We start from the raw sequence: 19,232 nt of genomic DNA on the forward strand, positions 1-19,232 counted from the left end.
TATCTAGAACCTAAAAGGGTTCTCCTGCTGTCCCCATAGGAGAACCATTTTAAGAACCCTTTTTGGTTCCAGGTAGAACCCTATTGAGTTCCATGTAGAACCCTTTCCCCATGGAACCCAAAATAGTTCTACCTGGAACCAAAAAGGGTTCTCCTATGGGGACAGCCAAATAACCCTTTTTGAACCTTTTTGTAGATAATAATGGTTTATGATAATTGCAGTTAGTTCATTATCTAGCTAGCTAACTAGCTAAGTGTAAAACGAAGCTAGCTTGCTAACCAACTAGGCAGTTATCAAAAACACTCATTCGGGAACTTACCATACTTTTCTGACCAACTAGACATTACTTTGGCCAATTTCGGCCGACTCCTTCTTGCCTACTCCCTTCTATAGGTATTCTACTAGGTTCAAAACGATATGGCTGTAGTCCGGTGCTTCATTGTCAAAATAAACCCACTCACACACTGCCATCTGGTGCAGCCAGGCAGTCAATGGTTCAGAGTTCCAAAAGTATTCACCTGAATCTACGTCAAGCCTGGACAACATTCTATTCCATATTTTTATGGTGCACGTGCAGCCCAGAAGTATATAATCAATTATATCTTCAATTTACAATGTTGGATGGCTACCCGGACTATTTGCATTGTGCAGTAACTGCAGTTGACTGTGGTATTTTGGATGCAGTAATTGCAGAATAACTGCAGTGTACTGCAGTTGAACTGCAGTTACCGGTATACTGCACTGTAACTGCAGTTACACTGCAAAATTACTGCAGTAAAAATAAACTGTTATTTTGGACACAGTATTTGCAAAATACCGCAGTTATACTGCACTCTTACTGCAGTTATACTGCACTCTGACTGCAATCATTTTTTGTAAGGGTATTTGCTAATGCAGGTAACGTAGTAGTAGCTAACTATATTCTTGCTTATTGTGTAGTGGAGGATAAAAATACCTGTATGCTATGGATGTGTAACTATGTAGCCAATCTGTGTATGGATCCTAAAATGTTTGATATAAATATTAGTTCAGAACAGTGGCTTTAATTGTTCTAGCTACAAAGCTTCCACTGATAATGACTGAGTGAAGGAAATGCGATTGTTACATGTCAAACTGCTATGGAATGAAAGTCCTGCTTCAGTACTACTCCACATTGAACCACAGCCAAAGGATGGGTACATTAAGTGTACATTGTTGTTCTGCTGTACTCATATGGTAAGTACGTATTTGTTGCATGAGAAATATAAGGAAAGCTATTACTACCGCCAGTACAGGCATTGTGAAAAAGGCTCGTCGCCAATGAATTATGTGGTATCCGCAGATTCTGATGTGCACGAGTGATGTAGTGATGTCCCTTTCAGTTTAGCTCTCCCTACCATTAGTTGCTCAGTTTTAGAGTGTCACTCCCCCACCGAAGGACACTCGAAACGAGGTGGAGGGCTAAAGGGGGTTATTGAGATTGAGCCCATGTCTTTAGGAGTTACTGTATAAATAGGCCTATGCTAAAAAAAATATATATATATTTGCTACAGAAATATGCCCTTTTTTATTTTGAGCACCTGTCCCCTGAAAGGTCTGTGCACGGCCCTGATTGAGATCAACCAGAGAGGAAGAGGCAAAGTGAGGTTTAGTCTCGTCAAAATCTGTCCACGATTAGCCTCTGCCAAATCCCCAACAACCGGATGGCACAATCTTTGCATGCATTACACGCGCGCACACACACACTTCTCCCTTCAATGATGGATGTGTTTTGTCAGCATGGTCATTTTTTTGTAATAGGGAGAGAGAAGAATGCAGTAAATTGGGATAGGACTGCTAATTAAATGATTGCTATAATTAACTTTCATTAAACAGAGATCTATAAAGGGGTGCAAGGATTAAAACAGGGTCCATACATTATCCACTGTTTTACAAGGAAGCTTTTAACGACCTCATATATTCCACTGCGCTGAGGCACGTTTCCATGGGAACGCAGGTTGGGGTGGGGGATTTAAGGAGGCTGAGCAGTATATTTTATTCCCCCTTTTTATGCATTTCTGTCTTTATTTAGATTTGATCTGCCTTTGGCTGCCTGGAGTGAGACTGCTCTGAGATAAAACTGTGCAGAGAAAGGGGTGGTGGGGGGGACTTGCCCCATCTTGCCCTTGGGTGAAAATGAATATGCCAACAGTATTGTCAGATACATCAGGGAGTAAAGGCATTTTGGAACATACATCATCAAGAGACACTCAGGAAAGCCTTGTAGATGTGTTATAGTAGATAACAGCCAGGGATCTTCATGAGCCCCAGATGGATACAAAGTTAGAGACCTTAAGATAGACAAACATAATATAAACCGAGAGTGAGAGTGAATGAAAAGGAACAGATTAAGGAATGAGGGATGGACTTGTTGTAGTTGTAGAGTGGTGGTGTGATATGCCATGCTATAGTAGAGTGGTGGTGTGATTCTCAAAGAGGTGGTAGCTCTACTGTTTGGGTTTTGGCACAGAGCGACTTAGATTCTCCAGTCCATGTTTCAGACTCAGAGCAGGCTGTAAAAGCAGCTGTATAAGACCATTGATCTTATAATTAGCTCTTTTCCTCCATCCCAGATTCAGGTGGCGGAGGGAGGGGGCCAACTTAGGGGGCTATGTAGAGGAGGTGGGTTTCAGAATGCAGATGTTTTAGTGCCAAAGCAGGTTGAGAAGAATGCAAGCAGCCATTACAGACTGGGCTGATTGGGAGAGAATAGGAGGGGGGGTGTATTGGAGAATAGTAAGAGATGAAGAGTAGAAATTGGCAAAGAGGACCAGAGGCAGAGGAGCAGACAATTAGCCACCTACCTGATCTTTTGCTCCATCCAGCCATTCTGTGATACAGAGTATGAACGGTTTGTCTTAACGGTGCCTCATAAAAATCACAGGAGACAAGCACCAATCAATAAACAGACAGCGTTTTATTACAGAAACTCCTCCACACAGTGTGAAGCACTCAGAAAGTAAACTTCACAGTCAAATGGATAAATCATTAAATAAAAGAAAACCACATAACCAATAGACAACGTGTTCATTTTATAACTCTTGTGAACACTTTTACAAATCTACACACATTTTTAAAGTCTACTCCCAAATCCGGCTAGTTAAAGCACCTAGATAAAATGCATACCTAGATAAAAATTGTATAATGTTCAAACCTCTATTTTCAAATGTAGGTCTACAGCAAGCATCTGCTAAGTTGCATGACCTAGTAAACCACTGTTCCATTTCTATGCAAACATCCGTTGACATTGTGCTCATATGAACATGGCACAATAGTCACCTTTCACGCAAAACATCTACACTTTTAAGTTCCAACATTGAATGTTAACCAAACCACTAATATAATGTAAAAAACTAAGAGAAAATGTACTTTTTTTTTGTTTGATACACACAACCAATTCAGTCCAAGACAGATTCATAATCTTATACATATTGTATCTCTACAGCACAGTTTGTCTGTATGGCTAACTGTAGCCAACCATAATGTAGGGCCTACATTGTAAACTATCAAACAACTTGTCCGCTGTCCTCATTGCTGTTACCACAAGGGGGAGCAGTCAGCAAGCTCACTATGAAAGAGGAAGATGAAGAGGAGAGAGACATAAATAGTTAGGTGAGGCTCTGTGGATGGATGCTTGCATGAAAGAGAGAGGGAAAGGGCATAGTAGTTATAATGGTTGGAGAGAGAGAAAGAGAGAGAAAATGAGTGATGATGTGGTGAATACTGAACACAGTGTGACTAGTGATAGATCATCCCCACACTGCTTCCAGGCAGAGCTGGTCTTTATTTCCCCCTACCCCCATCCCTTCCTGTGTGGCTCTACTCCCACTGGCCTACTCCAGCTGATGCATTACCTCTATAACACTCAAATTAGTTTTGGGGAGGAAAATCATTATAATTTTATAGATGCTCTTATTCCCGCTGTTCTTTAATTCAGTGGCACTGCTGCAGTGCTTTAAATATTCTAACACAAGAAAAGGAAAAGAACAGGGTAGTTTTAACAGCAGTCAGCACTGTGTATGTATAGTCAGCATAGAAATTGGTTAGGTTGGAGATGGTGGAGTGTTTGGGCAGAAGGCCAGAAGGGTCACCTTTGGATGGGGTTGGTGAGGTCTGGCAGAATCAGTGGTTTGTCTTCACCCTTACTGGTCTTGTTCTGCTCTTCCTCATCCTTAGTCCAGATTGATAGAACACACACACACACACACACACACACACACACACACACACACACACACACACACACACATAAAACAACTCCAGTGAGGAGTTCATAGATATTTATATGGTGATTTTTACTGATTTGATGTCATTTAGTATGTTTTGTTTATATTAAATCGTTTGGTCTGTGTTCGGATGTGCCATAGTCTTATACTTAGCTGTTTCCATTACGTGTTCTCTGTGTTTTGGTGGTATGTAGTTTGACGTTGGCTATGATATGGTGGCCTACCGTCTCTGTCTGGAGACACTTCACACTACGGTGAGAAGAGCGTTCCAGGGCGTCGCTCCAGTAGGGTAGTCTGGGTGTCCGGTAGGGTAGTGGAGATGCAGGCTTCTCATCCTCAGAGGAGGGCTTCTCATCCTCAGATGGGGTGTCATCGCCACGAGCTGCAAAGGAAGACATGGTGACTCTTAAGTATGATGTCATGAGCATCCAAGAATGGGACGACGTCTGTACTATACTGTATATGACTAGAATGCATACTGTGAGTGCCTGGCTTTGGGTCTGTCCATTAGTCTCTGTGGTATTAGTATCACTCACTGGTTGAGTAGTAGAGAGCCACTTCATTCCACTTATTGCCTGTAGCCACCTCCAGCCTCTGCTCCAACTGATGGACGTAGTCCAGCAGGTCCTGTGTGTATTTGAATGTGTACACAGCAACCATTACAGGGCAAGACAAGCACAGATATGGAAATTTCCACAACATGGTTAACTCAAACCAAACCCATCACTAAAAAGTATTTTTAAACCTTATTTTGATCACACATAACAGCAGTTAAATATATAGACATAAAGGAGAGACACACGATATAAACAGCAAATAGCCTGATCCTTGCCTGTCTCTCCATCTTCTGCTGCTCTCTCTCCTTCTGGTTCATTCTCATGCTGGCCTTCACTTCCTGCACCTCCCTGCGGGCATCGCTCAGCAGCACCTGCAGGGGGCACTGGTGTGTTAAGAGACGGCCGGTGGGCTAACTGTAATTTACAGCCTTGTGTGACTCACTGTGGGGAGCAGTATGTGATGGATGGGTGTTGATGTCAGGCTGATAGCATATCTATTTGTGTCTGTTTGTGTTTGTGTTTGTGTGTACTGTGAAAGTAGCCGAGGATGTTTTTTAGATTGGGGTTCGGCAAAAAGTTTCCGAAATCCGATCTGGTCTGAATGTCCGATGAGGGCACAGATTAGTGACACGAGGGTAATGGCAGTTATATTTAGAAGAGTATGTTTTTGTGTACCAATAGTTGTATATGGTCTATGTGTTTGTGTATGCTGAAATATAGCCTACCTATTGCAGTACACTTGACTATATTTACCCTGTTGCAATCCTTCTCTTTTCCAAGCTCCACTTCTAGTTTCTGTCTCTCCATCCTCTCCTCTTGAAGCCACTCCTCCTTCCGCTGCACCTCACGGCTTAACTTCTGCACCCTCTCTTTATCAAGCTACAGCAAGGAAAGAAGGATTGATAGATCAAAAATAGGACACACATACACGTGATTCATAAATACAAAAAATATTGGCTGTATGCTAACTGAAATAGGTGGTTGTCTGATCCACATAGACCAAGCTCTATTGCCTCATATACTCAGGATCTGTGAAGCAGAGATGAGTTGGAGCCTTATTACGCCATCATCCACAATGGAGTAGGAAACTTTGCTGGCTCCAGAAGTAGGACCCAGAAAGGGTCTGTTTTGAATTAATCTTAGTCCCCTGCATTAACATTGAGTCAAAAAACAGGTGCCAGTCAATCTGGACTGGGCTAATAGGATTCAGCAAATTACTCAGCTTTTGCCCTTGCATTATCCCTCTGTTCTGCTGCACCAATTCTGTATTACGGGGTTACCCCCACCTCTGCTTTGTGCTGTATATGTTTGTATTGGAGGTTGTGCTGTGAATTATAGCGCTACCCTATCCAGTAACCACTGCATTAACCTCTGCTGCCTGTTTGAAGGCCTCTCTCTCCTGGGCCCAGTGGGCGCGTCCCTCCCTCAGGGCCAGGTCAGCCTCAGACTGCTGCAGGGTGAGCTGGGCGGCCTGCAGCCTGGCTTGGTGCAGCTCAGCGTGGCTGTGGCCCTGCTGAGCCCCCATCTCACTCAACTCCTGCCTCAGACCCTCTGCCCCGCGTTCGCTGGCCTCCAGACGCTTTTGCATCGCCCTCAGCTCAGCCAGCACAGCCCCGTTCTCCACCTGGGGGATAAGGGAGAGCAGTTAGTATTTGTTTTTATATATATTGTTTTCTATAAGCTTGTGTTAAGTTAAATGGCTAATAATCTTCTTGCCAATGTTGAGGTAACTGGGTACTAGGAGGTGACAACCAAAGTTGAGGTCACTGGGTACTAGGAGCTGACACCCAATGTTGAGGTCACTGGGTACTAGGAGCTGACACCTGTCTTTAGATCTGGCCTGGCTCCAGAGATCTGCTGTCCTGGCACACTTCCACGAGTACCAACGTCAGGGCTGAGTAGGCTATGTAGGGATTTCAACTAGCTGTATTACTGCACAAGAGGGAAACTACACACTATTGTTTACCTGCAGATTCTTTCTCTCCTCTTCTTCATCCCTCAATTGAGTGGACATCTTTTTCACTCTCTCCTTCATCCTGTGGGTCAAAACAAAACAAAGTGGTTGACTCGCAAAGGGAGAGAAAATAAAAAAGACAGAGTCAAAGTCTTCTCTTTCACAAACACTTAGTTACCTTTCAAGTTCAGCTTCTGTCTCCTTCCCTCTCTGAGTTAGAGCCATGATGTCATCTTCCATCTCTCTGATTCGCTGCTGGCGCTCAGCTTTCTCGTCCAATAGAGTAGATAAGGTTTCTTGAGAGGACTGCATATCCTTCCAGTGTTGGAGGGAGAGAAGAATAGCGATGAAAGGGTTTATGGCTATATAAACAAGCTATATTTAAGCTTTTAAGCAGTTGTAGACAATCCAGATCCATTTATTTACAACATGTAGAATATGCGCGCCTTCTGGAGTATAAGGCAATATTTTACTCTAAGCTCTGTCTCTACTGTACCAGTTACTGCCTGCTGATCTATTATCCATTTACCCAGTGTACATATACTGTTATACCTTTTGTTTCCCCTCCACCTTCTCCATCCTGTCGCAGCTCCGTCTCAGGTTGTCCCTCAACTCAGAGATCTCCTCCTTCATTCCCCTCCTCTCTCGCTCCCACTCTTCCTTCAACCTTTTGCTCCTTTCTTCCTCTCTCTCCTTCTCCCTCTCTGCCTCCTCCCGGGCCTGTTTTGAATTGGCCTGTTCTCTAAGGCATTCCTCCAGCCGAGTCTGATCATAACAGAGAAAGAGAGAGTGAGGGAGAGAGAGAGAGATAGAGAAAGGGAGAAGACCAAGAGGTCCATGAAAGAATGCTTGAGAGCAGTGCAACAATTTTCTTTTTTTCTATTTTTTTAAAAAGGGACCAGGAGCTCCAATCTCCTCACATATTGGATTATTTTCAGACAGGTTGAAATGTAGGAGTGGGACACAGAATTTAGAGGTGAGAACAGGTGGAACGTGGTGGTTGAGGTGGGATTCTACCCCATGCCGACATCGGCTTTGTGCTTGAGAGATTGCAGCACTACTGCGTCACGCTCCCACACGCAACAATTCATTTTCAAGGGGAAATGATCAAAACAGGGATTGTTAAACCGTCAACTTGTATGGAGTAACCTCAAGGAACCGAACTATTAACATAGACTGCCCTCATGTGTGCATTAATTGTACCCACAAACTGTACTCATGTTGGACACATGACAATATGAGTATGACACATTTATAAAGAAGTTAAGTGAAACTGAGCTGTTGTCCATCCATCCATCCCCCACCTGCAGGAGCTGAGCTCTGGGCACCACCAGGAGCAGGTCGTCCCCATCCCCCTCTCCGCCCTCCTCATCCTCGTCCCGCTCCTCTGTCAATGTCTCCAGCTCATCCAGAGGCCTGGAAATGCAGAAGGTGAACTGGCGACTGCGGGCACACACCTCGCCTCTCTGATCCACATAGACAAACTGGTACTCCACCGCACTGGGGCGGGGCAGGTAAGAGGCTGTGGGGAGGGAGGAGATATGGAGTGGGGGCATAGATTCTCACTTCTTCTGTTCGGTTTATCATATTTTCTTCCCCAAAAACTTATCAAACGTGTGTTGAGTATAATATAACCAATTTTAAATCAAATGTATGCTACATCAAGGGGTTTGACTGCTTGACAATAAATGTTATGCTAATTTGCTGGTAAACTCTAATGAGAGGAATGCAATCCAGTTGGTTACTCTATGAATCCCAGTGACAATAAAACCAGCAGCATGGCCTGCTCTGCTCCATGACCTGCTCTGCTAGACCCAGCCTTAAAATGTACTTCTCATTCCTGTGCTAATCTAACATGATGGATGCATTCTTACCTTGGAAATGTACACAGCAGTTGGCATTAGTTCCTTCAGTGTACCCCTCAGGAGTGAGTGCCCACGCAAAGGTTGTGTACTCTTTCACTGATGACCAGCCAGCCTGAGTGAGACATTAGCAGTTCTCCATATTGTTCATATCAATAATAGGCTACCCTTGTGATTTTTTGGAAGTGTTCTATTGTTTTAAACATCAAAACAGTACAATGCGCAAACGCTTAGCGATTTAAAAAAATTGTGGACGTAATCTTTCCAATAGCCTACTAATGCTGTTAAAATACTGTTTATAGTGATCACTCTGGCTCTTTTTATACAAATGTAAAATGGGAAAATCTTGTGGTCCCTATAAGAGGAGTGAAATGTACTATTTGCAGGAAAAAAGGTAAGTTGTGAATGTTACTACACCTTGAATAGGCCTATCCAATCCTTGTTGGTCCAGTGATGATGAGAGGTAAGGCTGTAGTGGCACTCCACTCTACTTTGGGGGAAATACATCTGTCCCACATTCCGAAATTCCACCTTGGACTGCTTTTCCATGGCAATTAGGAGCTCTGTAGGGACTAAAACATGACGTGGAAATGTGAAATGTGTTCCAGTCCAGTGGAGAACAGCTGATGAAAAATGATAGCGGTACAAGTTTAGGAATGTGATGTGTTCACTGTAACAGACACTCATATGTCCCAATGTTCGTAAACAAACAACATCACGAGTATGTTTGAGATTATGGCCATAAAACAAGCTATGGATGAAGGAAAAACACAGCAATGTTGCCATTTTACTTCTACTGTAGGATCTGCTTTAAAGGGTATTTGGTTTACACTATTCCATAGTTCTGTATTCTTTAAAAGTAACATGCTTGTAGTAAGCCTAAATTACAATATTACTTGAAAGCTACTATTCAGATTGGAAATCTTTGGATGTAGGCATACCATAGGCTTTAGCCTACCTACCTACATATTGACCCTTTTATTGCACCGGTTAAAAGCCTTCATTCCAGCTTATGGTTTTAAAGCTGATCTTATATACAATAAAAAGTAGAGGTGGTAGATGTATATCAGCTGGTGTGTTTTATCTCCAATTGGAAGCCTACAGGCAGTCGCATAATATTCTGCAATGTCATGGATTGAGGTCAAGGGCTTAAAGCTATTCTTGGTAACATTCTGATGAATGGCAAAACCTCTTCGAGTGCAGTTGATGGACAGGAACAAATATTATATTTACAAGTGTTGTGAAATTAGTGTTCACTGTCCATGCCAGAATCGTTTCTGAGAATGCTTAAACAAGCAGCACTCCAGAGAGTGTGAGAGAACTGAGCCAGCAGCCAGGCAAAGATGATAGGGAAGTATGGAATATAGGCCTACAGGATGTTTGTTGTTGTCATGAAGTTGCTGTGATCACCCAAAGATTATGCAACATTGTTGTCATACCTTATTGTTTTGTCTATGCATCTTCACCTGTCACTGTAATTACTAGGCTTCATTTAAAAGTAGATTACACCTCAAACAAAAAATGATTTGTCTAAAAGATAAAGTTATAACGTATTATGACATGGCATATTATGCTATAGTAGCCTAGATTCATTGATAAATGCTCCAACTTGGGTTGAACTGTCCCCTTAAAATGAACATGACCTCATACATTTTAGAAGATTATCATTTAATTAATATTATGCTTGTGTTACCAATAGGCCTAACTAGATTGAATAAATGTTGCCATGGTAGCTTGAAAGCATTAATTAAGCATTTGTCAGCAAGTCATCATTTTGTTAGTTACATTTACATTTTAGTCATTTAGCAGACGCGTTATCATGGAACAAATTAACAACATTGATAAATTAATGCACATACACTGTTATGGATTTTTTTTAAAGCTTACCTAAAGTGGCTATGCAATTTTCTCCCAATGTCTTCAGTGCTGCCTATTTGTCAGAGAGATGTGATTGAAATAAAGTGATGCATGCTAGCCTGTCAACTAATACTTGGCTGCCTGCTACTACAACAAAAGCAAACACCCGTGGACAGCATGAAAACAGTTGGGTCGCTTGTGGTAAATGCAGTTCTTGAGAGAACATCACATCCTGAAAGAAATATATAACTATTGCTCTTGAACTACAACTCCCATGTGTGGAGCGGGGTAGTAAAAAGATAGCGCTGTCACATTGAGGTATAAAACAACTGTCACTCACTGCGGCTGTTGAGATTGATTGGTTGACTGACTGGTAAATGAAAGCGTAGTTGGAAGAAGACGTTTCTGAGTAGAGTTTTTCATATATTCTCTTTAGGCTACTGTGAGAAAAAGGACATATTTGACTTTCTGAAAAACATATTGGTCAACCTCAGGCACAGGCACAACCTCAGGCACAAAACATTTTTGGGTGCATTTTCAAGCCTGTGCATAATCCTAACAGGGTGGAAATTTGGAGTGTGAGTGACCAAAATTGAGCTAGGGACATACAGATTAACAACATGAAACATGGAAAAATAGATCAAACGGAGTGTTTTTTTTATTTAGCTTTTCACCATTGTTTTCTCACCAAATAAATTATGACACTTCCTGAATGTGGTGTCATTGTAGGAAAGGGTTGTTTTCTTAAATTGAGAATTACAACAAACTAACAGGGTTGAAAGTGATATCAGGGACACACAGAAAGTCATACGTAAAATAATAAATACAATAATCACAAAAAAACTTTATTGATGAGAGAGAATTTAACTAGGACTATAAAATAATGAAGAGAGATTGTAAATATTTGATTATTTTATGGCTTATATTTATTGTGGAAGTTGATGAATAACACCCAATGAAAAAAAGTTTTCAAAATGCATAAAATTCCCTTTCAAAATCCATATTGTGTGGCAAATCAGAATGTTTGTCAGAATATTTGTAAACAAAGCTATTCTGGTAGTTCCGGGTTGCGAGCGTTGGATTGCTAGACTTGAGAACGCATAGGAGTACAGTGCATTCGGAAAGTATTCAGACCCCTTGACTTTTCCCACATTTTGTTACGTTACAGCCTTATTCTAAAATTGAGTAAAAAAATACTTTATATTCCTCATCAATCTACACACAATACCCCATAATGACAAAGCAAAAACAGGTTTTTATAACTTTTTGATAATTTATCAAAATTAAAAAACAGATACCTTATTTACATAAGTATTCAGACCCTTTGCTATGCGACTCGAAACTGAGCTCTGGTGCATCCTGTTTCCATTGATCATCCTTGAGATGTTTCTACAACTTGATTGGAGTCCACCTGTCATAAATTCAATTGATTGGACATGATTTGGAAAGGCACACACCTGTCTATATAAGGTCCCACAGTTGACAGTGCATGTCAAAGCAAAAACCAAGCGTAAGGTCGAAGGAATTGTCCGTAGAGCTCAGAGACAGGATTGTGTCGAAGCACACATCTGGGGCAGGGACTGGAAGACTAGTCAGGATCAAGGGAAAGATTAATGGAGCAAAGTAGAGAGAGACCCTTGATGAAACCCTGCTCCAGAGTGCTCAGGACCTCAGACTGGGGCAAAGGTTTACTTTCCAACAGGACAACTACCCTAAGCACACAGCCAAGACAACGCAGGAGTGGCTACGGGACAAGTCTCTGAATGTCCTTAAGTGGCCCAGCCAGAGCCTGGACTTGAACCCGATCAAACATCTCTGGAGAGACCTGAAAATAGCTGTGCAGCGACGCTCCCCATCCAACCTGACAGAGCTTGAGAGGATCTGCAGAAAATAATGGGAGAAACTCCCCAAATGCTGCTGATTTTGTACATTTGCCCACTGACAAAGAAATGATCAGTCTATAATTTTAATGGTAGGTTTATTTGAACAGTGAGAGACAGAATAACAACAAAAAAATGCATGTAAAAAATGTTATAAATTGATTTGCATTTTAATGAGGGAAATAAGTATTTGACCCCTCAGCATAACATGACTTAGTACTTGGTGGCAAAACCCTTGTTGGCAATCACAGAGGTCAGACGTTTCTTGTAGCTGGCCACCAGGTTTGCACACATCTCAGGAGGGATTTTGTCCCACTCCTCTTTGAAGATCTTCTCCAAGTCATTAAGGTCTCGAACCTTCAGCTCCCTCCACATATTTTCTATGGGATTAAGGTCTGGAGACTGGCTAGGCCACTCCAGGACCTTAATGTGCTTTTTCTTGAGCCACTCCTTTGTTGCCTTGGCCGTGTGTTTTGGGTGATTGTCATGCTGGAAAACCCATCCACGACCCATTTTCAATGCCCTGGCTGAGGGAAGGAGGTTCTCATCCAAGATTTGATGGTACATGGCCCCGTCCATCGTCCCTTTGATGCAGTGAAGTTGTCCTGTCCCCTTAGCAGAAAAATACCCCCAAAGCATAATGTTTCCACCTCCATGTTTGACGGTGGGGATGGTGTTCTTGGGGTCATAGGTAGCATTCCTCCTCCTCCAAACACGGCGAATTGAGTTGATGCCAAAGAGCTCGATTTTGGTCTCATCTGACCACAACACTTTCACCAGTTCTCCTCTGAATCATTCAGATGTTCATTGGCAAACTTCAGACGGGCCTGTATATGTGCTTTCTTGAGCAGGGGGACCTTGCGGGCGCTGCAGGATTTCAGTCCTTCACGGCGTAGTGTGTTACCAATTGTTTTCTTGGTGACTATGGTCCCAGCTGCCTTGAGATCATTGACAAGATCCTCCCGTGTAGTTCTGGGCTGATTCCTCACCGATCTCATGATGATTGCAACTACACGAGGTGAGATCTTGCATGGAGCCCCAGGCCGAGGGAGATTGACAGTTATTTTGTGTTTATTCCATTTGCGAATAATCGCACCAACTGTTGTCACCTTCTCACCAAGCTGCTTGGTGATGGTCTTGTAGCCCATTCCAGCCTTGTGTAGGTCTACAATCTTGTCCCTGACATCCTTGGAGAGCTCTTTAGTCTTGGCCATGGTGGAGAGTTTGGAATCTGATTGATTGATTGCTTCTGTGGACAGGTGTCTTTTATACAGGTAACAAGCTGAGATTAGGAGCACTCCCTTTAAGAGTGTGCTCCTAATCTCAGCTCGTTACCTGTATAAAAGACACCTGGGAGCCAGAAATCTTTCTGATTGAGAGGGGGTCAAATACCTATTTCCCTCATTAAAATGCAAATCAATTTATAAAATTTTTGACATGCGTTTTTCTAGATTATTTTGTTGTTATTCTGTCTCTCACTGTTCAAATAAACCTACCATTAAAATTATAGACTGATAATTTTTTGTCAGTGGGCAAATGTACAAAATCAGCAGGGGATCAAATACTTTTTTCCCTCACTGTAGTTATGTAAATATGATATTTCCGTTTTTTTTTTTTTTTATAAATTTGCAAAAATTTCTAAAAACCTGTTTTGGCTTTTTCATTATCGGGTATTGTGTGTAGATTGATGAGGAAAAAAAGAATTTTATCAATTATAGAATAAGGCTGTAGCATAACAAAATGATGAAAAAGTCAAGGGGTCTGAATACTTTCCGAATGCACTGTACATAGGAAACCATATGCAGACCACCACCGGACTAGCTAGATTATCTAATATATACTCAATTTTCAAAAATGTATATGAAATCATCAACACTACTCTCTTGTTATCAATACTCTATTTTTCTAGGTTGCTAACTAGATAGCTAGTTTGCTTCGTTCATGGAGGAAATGTTAGCTAGCTAGAAAGCTACATTGCCTTGGTTGCAGCTGACCTGTATGCTAGCCAGAGCCATGTATTTGTATGTTTTTTTTCTAAATGCATATAGACAGCTAGCTCTAATTGCAATGTTGGATAGATAGATAATCTATTCAATTTATTAAAAATAGCTACAATTAGCTCACAGTATTTTAACTTTATTTTAACCAATCTTCACCCACCGCCACTGTGCATAATGCATGTATGAAAAAACAGAGGTACTATAGCTAGCTAGCTAACGTATTAGCTAACCCATCTGTAGCCCCCAACTACCTAGCTAGCTAGTTAGCTCAGTTCCAGTTATTGTCTCATTATATTTCAGCTATCTTGTTTGAACACCGAATGACCACAAACTGCCAGCCAGTGGGTGGTAGCTAGCTAGCTAGCTAGATATCCCCAGTGGTGGAAAAAGTATCAAATTGTCACACTTGAGTAAAAGTAAAGATACCTTTAATAGAAAATGACTCAAGTAAAAGTGAAAGTCACCCAGTAAAATACTACTTGAAGTAAAAGTCTAAAAGTATTTGGTTTTAAATATACTTAAGTACAAAATTAAATGTAATTGCTCAAATTTGCTTAAGTATCAAAAGTTGTAAAAAAAATCCTTATATTAAGCAAACCAGAGGGCACCATTTTCTTGTTATTTTTTATTTACCGATAGCCAGGAGCACATTCCAACACTCAGACATCATTTACAAACAAAGCATGTGTGTTTAGTGAGTCAGCCAGATGGGAGGCAGTAGGATTTCCTGGGATGTTCTCTTGATAAGTGCGTGAATTGGACCATTTTTATGTCCTGCTAAGCATTTAAAATGTAACGAGTACTTTTGGGTGTCAGGGAAAATGTATGGAGTAAAAATGACATTATTTTCATTAGGAGTGTATAGTGAAGTAAAAGTTGTCCAATATAAATAGTAAAGTACAGATACCCCCCAAGAATACTTAAGTAGTACTTTAAAGTATTTTTACTTAAGGACTTTACATCACTGAATATCCCTGCCTCAGCCATTGCATTGGCTATCTTGCCAGCATACATGGATGAACACAGATGTCAGTCATGTACAGTTGCTTGCAAAAGTATTCACACCCATTGGCATTTTTCCTATTTTGTTGCCTTACAACCTGGAATTAAAATGGAGTTTTGGGGGGATTTGTATCATTTGATTTACACTACATGCCTATCACTATTTTTTATTGTGAAACAAACAAGAAATAAGACAGAGTGTGCATAACTATTCAATACTTTGTAGAGCCACCTTTTGCAGCAATTACAGCTGCAAGTCTCTTGGGGTATGTCGCTATAAGCTTGGCACATCTAGTCACTGGGATTTTTTCCCATTCTTCAAGGCAAAACTGCTCCAGCTTCTTCAAGTTGGATGGGTTCCGCTGGTATACAGCAATCTTTAAGTCATACCACAGATTCTCAATTGGATTGAGGTCTGGGCTTTGACTAGGCCATTCCAATACATTTAAATGTTTCCCCTTAAACCACTTGAGTGTTGCTTTAGCAGTATGCTTAGGGTCATTGTCCTGCTGGAAGGTGAACCTCCGTCCCAGTCTCAAATCTCTGGAAGACAGAAACAGGTTTCCCTCAAGAATTTCCCTGTATTTAGCGCCATCCATCATTCCTTCAATTCTGACCAGTTTCCCAGTCCCTGCCGATGAAAAACATCCCCACAGCATGATGCTGCCACCACCATGCTTCACTGTGGGGATAGTGTTCTCCGGGTGATGAGAGGTGTTGGGTTTGCGCCAGACATAGTGTTTTCCTTGATGGCCAAACAGCTCAATTTTAGTCTCATCTGACCAGAGTACCTTCTTCCATATGTTTGGGGAGTCTCCCACATGCCTTTTGGCGAACACCAAACGTGTTTGCTTATTTTTTTCTTTAAGCAATGGCTTTTTTCTGGCCACTCTTCCGTAAAGCCCAACTCTGTGGAGTGTACGGCTTAAAGTGGCCCTATGGACAGATACTCCAATCTCCGCTGTGGAGCTTTGCAGCTCCTTCAGGGTTATCTTTGGTCTCTTTGTTGTCTCTCTGATTAATGCCCTCCTTGCCTGGTCAGTGAGTTTTGGTGTGCGGCCCTCTCTTGGCAGGTTTGTTGTGATGCCATAATCTTTCAATTTTTTAATAATGGATTTAATGGTGCTCCGTGGGATGTTCAAAGTTTCTGATATTTTTTTATAACCCAACCCTGATCTGTACTTCTCCACAACTTTGTCCCTGACCTGTTTGGAGAGCTCCTTGGTCTTCATTGTGCCGCTTGCTTGGTGGTGCCCCTTGCTTAGTGGTGTTGCAGACTCTGGGGCCTTTCAAAACAGGTGTATATACAGTGCCCTCCACTATTATTGGCACCCCTGTTTAAGATGTGGTTGAGGACTTCCAAAAATTCTCCTTTTTTTTTAAACAACATAGAACCAAAATGCAAAAAAATAGAAAAATCCAACCTTTTATTTAAGTACATTACTTTCGTGGTTAAAAAAAAATCACACTTTTAGAAAAATAAAAACTTGAAATCATGTGTCCCACAATTATTGGCACCCCTAACAATTCCGCAGAAAATTTTAATTGATTTTTTTTTAAATATATTTTTCTGTAGTTGCTAAAGTTGGTCAGGGTATCTAGGAACTTTTAATTAGTAATTCATGACTTCCTGTTTCCCTGGGGTATAAATATGACGTGACACAGAGGCCTAATTCTCTAACCCATTTGTCAACATGGCAAAGACAAGAGAACACACCATTCAAGTAAGGCAGATTTGTGTCGACCTTCATAAGTCAGGCAATGGCTACAAGAAAATAGCCACTCGCCTTAACTTGCCCGTATCTACAGTCAGAGGAATCATTAAGAAGTTTAAAATAACTGGAACAGTGACAAACAAGGCTGGAAGAGGTCCCAAGTTTATCTTGCCACAACGCACAGTGAGGAGGATGGTAAGAGAAGTAAAAAAAAGTCCTAAGCTCACTGTCACAGAATTGCATCAAAGAGTGGCATCTTGGGGTCACAAAGTCTCCAAAACAACCATCAGACGCTCTCTACATGCCAACAAGCTGTTTGGGAGGCATGCAAGGAAAAAGCCTTTTCTCACTAACACTCACAAACGTAAACGTCTGGAGTTTGCTAAGCGGCACTGGGACTTCAACTGGGATCGTGTGCTTTGGTCAGATGAGACTAAGATTGAGCTTTTTGGCAACAAACACTCTAAGTGGGTCTGGCGTAAAACAAAAGATGAGTATGCCGAAAAGCACCTCATGCCCACTGTGAAGTATGGTGGAGGATCTGTGATGCTGTGGGCCTGTTTCTCTTCCAAAGGCCCTGGGAACCTTGTTAGGGTGCATGGCATTATGAACGCTTTGAACTACCAGGACATTTTAAATAAAAACCTGATGGCCTCTGCCAGAAAGCTGAAGATGGGTCGTCATTGAGTCTTTCAGCAGGATAATGATCCAAAACATGTGGCAAAATCTACACAAAAATGGTTCAGCAGTCACAAACTCAAGGTCCTCCCATGGCCATCTCAGTCCCCAGACCTCAACCCAATCGAAAACCTGTGGGGCGAGCTAAAGAGGAGAGTGCATAAGACAGGACCCAGGACACTGGATGATCTAGAAAGATTGTGCAAAGAATAATGGTCAAAGATCCCTCTCTCTGTGTTCTCCAATCTTGTGAAATGTTATAGGAGGAGATTAAGTGCTGTCTTGTTGGCAAAAGGGGGTTGTACAAAGTATTAACATCAGGGGTGCCAATAATTGTGGGACACATGATTTCAAGTTTTTTTTTCCTAAATGTGTGATTTTTTTTTTTTACACCAAAGTAATGTACTTAAATAAAATGTTGGATTTTTCTCTTTTTTTGCATTTGGGTTCTATGTTGTTTAAAAAAAAATGAGAATTTTTGGAAGTCCTCGACCACATCTTAAACAGGGGTGCCAATAATTGTGGAGGGCACTGTATACTGAGATCATGTTACACTTTGATTGCACACAGGTGGACTTTATTTAACTAATTATGTATCTTCTGAAGGTAATTGGTTGCACCAGATCTTATTTAGGGGCTTCATAGCAAAGGGGGTGAATACATACAGTGGGGAGAACAAGTATTTGATACACTGCCGATTTTGCAGGTTTTCCTACTTACAAAGCATGTAGAGGTCTGTAATTTTTATCATAGGTACACTTCAACTGTGAGAGACAGAATCTAAAACAAAAATCCAGAAAATCACATTGTATGATTTTTAAGTAATTAATTTGCATTTTATTGCATGACATAAGTATTTGATCACCTACCAACCAGTAAGAATTCCGGCTCTCACAGACCTGTTCGTTTTTCTATAAGAAGCCCTCCTGTTCTCCACTCATTATCTGTATTAACTGCACCTGTTTGAACTCGTTACCTGTATAAAAGACACCCGTCCACACACTCAATCAAACAGACTCCAACCTCTCCACACTGGCCAAGACCAGAGAGCTGTGTAAGGACATCAGGGATAACATTGTAGACCTGCACAAGGCTGGGATGGGCTACAGGACAATAGGCAAGCAGCTTGGTGAGAAGTTAACAACTGTTGGTGCAATTATTAGAAAATGGAAGAAGTTCAAGATGACGGTCAATCACCCTCGGTCTGGGGCTCCATGCAAGATCTCACCTCGTGGGGCATCAATGATCATGAGGAAGGTGAGGGATCAGCCCAGAACTACACGGCAGGACCTGGTCAATGACCTGAAGAGAGCTGGTACCACAGTCTCAAAGAAAACCATTAGTAACACACTATGCCGTCATGGATTAAAATCCTGCAGCGCACGCAAGGTCCCCCTGCTCAAGCCAGCGCATGTCCAGGCCCGTCTGAAGTTTGCCAATGACCATCTGGATGATCCAAAGGAGGAATGGGAGAAGGTTATGT

The 19,232-nt window shown here is 41.7% G+C and overlaps 1 protein-coding gene across 1 annotated transcript; it reads right to left on the minus strand.

Moving 5' to 3' along the window:
• Nucleotides 1-2,911: 2,911 nt before the first annotated feature.
• On the minus strand, nucleotides 2,912-9,166 carry LOC311133521 (calcium-binding and coiled-coil domain-containing protein 1-like; the record flags this gene model as incomplete). Its single annotated transcript, XM_084167024.1, has 13 exons — nucleotides 2,912-3,586; nucleotides 4,110-4,189; nucleotides 4,469-4,626; nucleotides 4,781-4,871; nucleotides 5,077-5,172; nucleotides 5,555-5,680; nucleotides 6,171-6,425; nucleotides 6,768-6,837; nucleotides 6,934-7,070; nucleotides 7,308-7,520; nucleotides 8,060-8,277; nucleotides 8,630-8,732; nucleotides 9,035-9,166. The coding sequence occupies 13 exons, from the start codon at nucleotides 9,164-9,166 to the stop codon at nucleotides 3,556-3,558; spliced, it is 1,710 nt and encodes a 569-aa protein (XP_084023150.1). The 3' UTR covers nucleotides 2,912-3,555.
• Between the last annotated feature and the right edge of the window lie 10,066 nt (nucleotides 9,167-19,232).

The sequence above is a fragment of the Coregonus lavaretus genome (assembly GCF_964263955.1).
Source record: "Coregonus lavaretus genome assembly, chromosome: 8".
NCBI classification, from domain to species: domain Eukaryota; kingdom Metazoa; phylum Chordata; class Actinopteri; order Salmoniformes; family Salmonidae; genus Coregonus; species Coregonus lavaretus.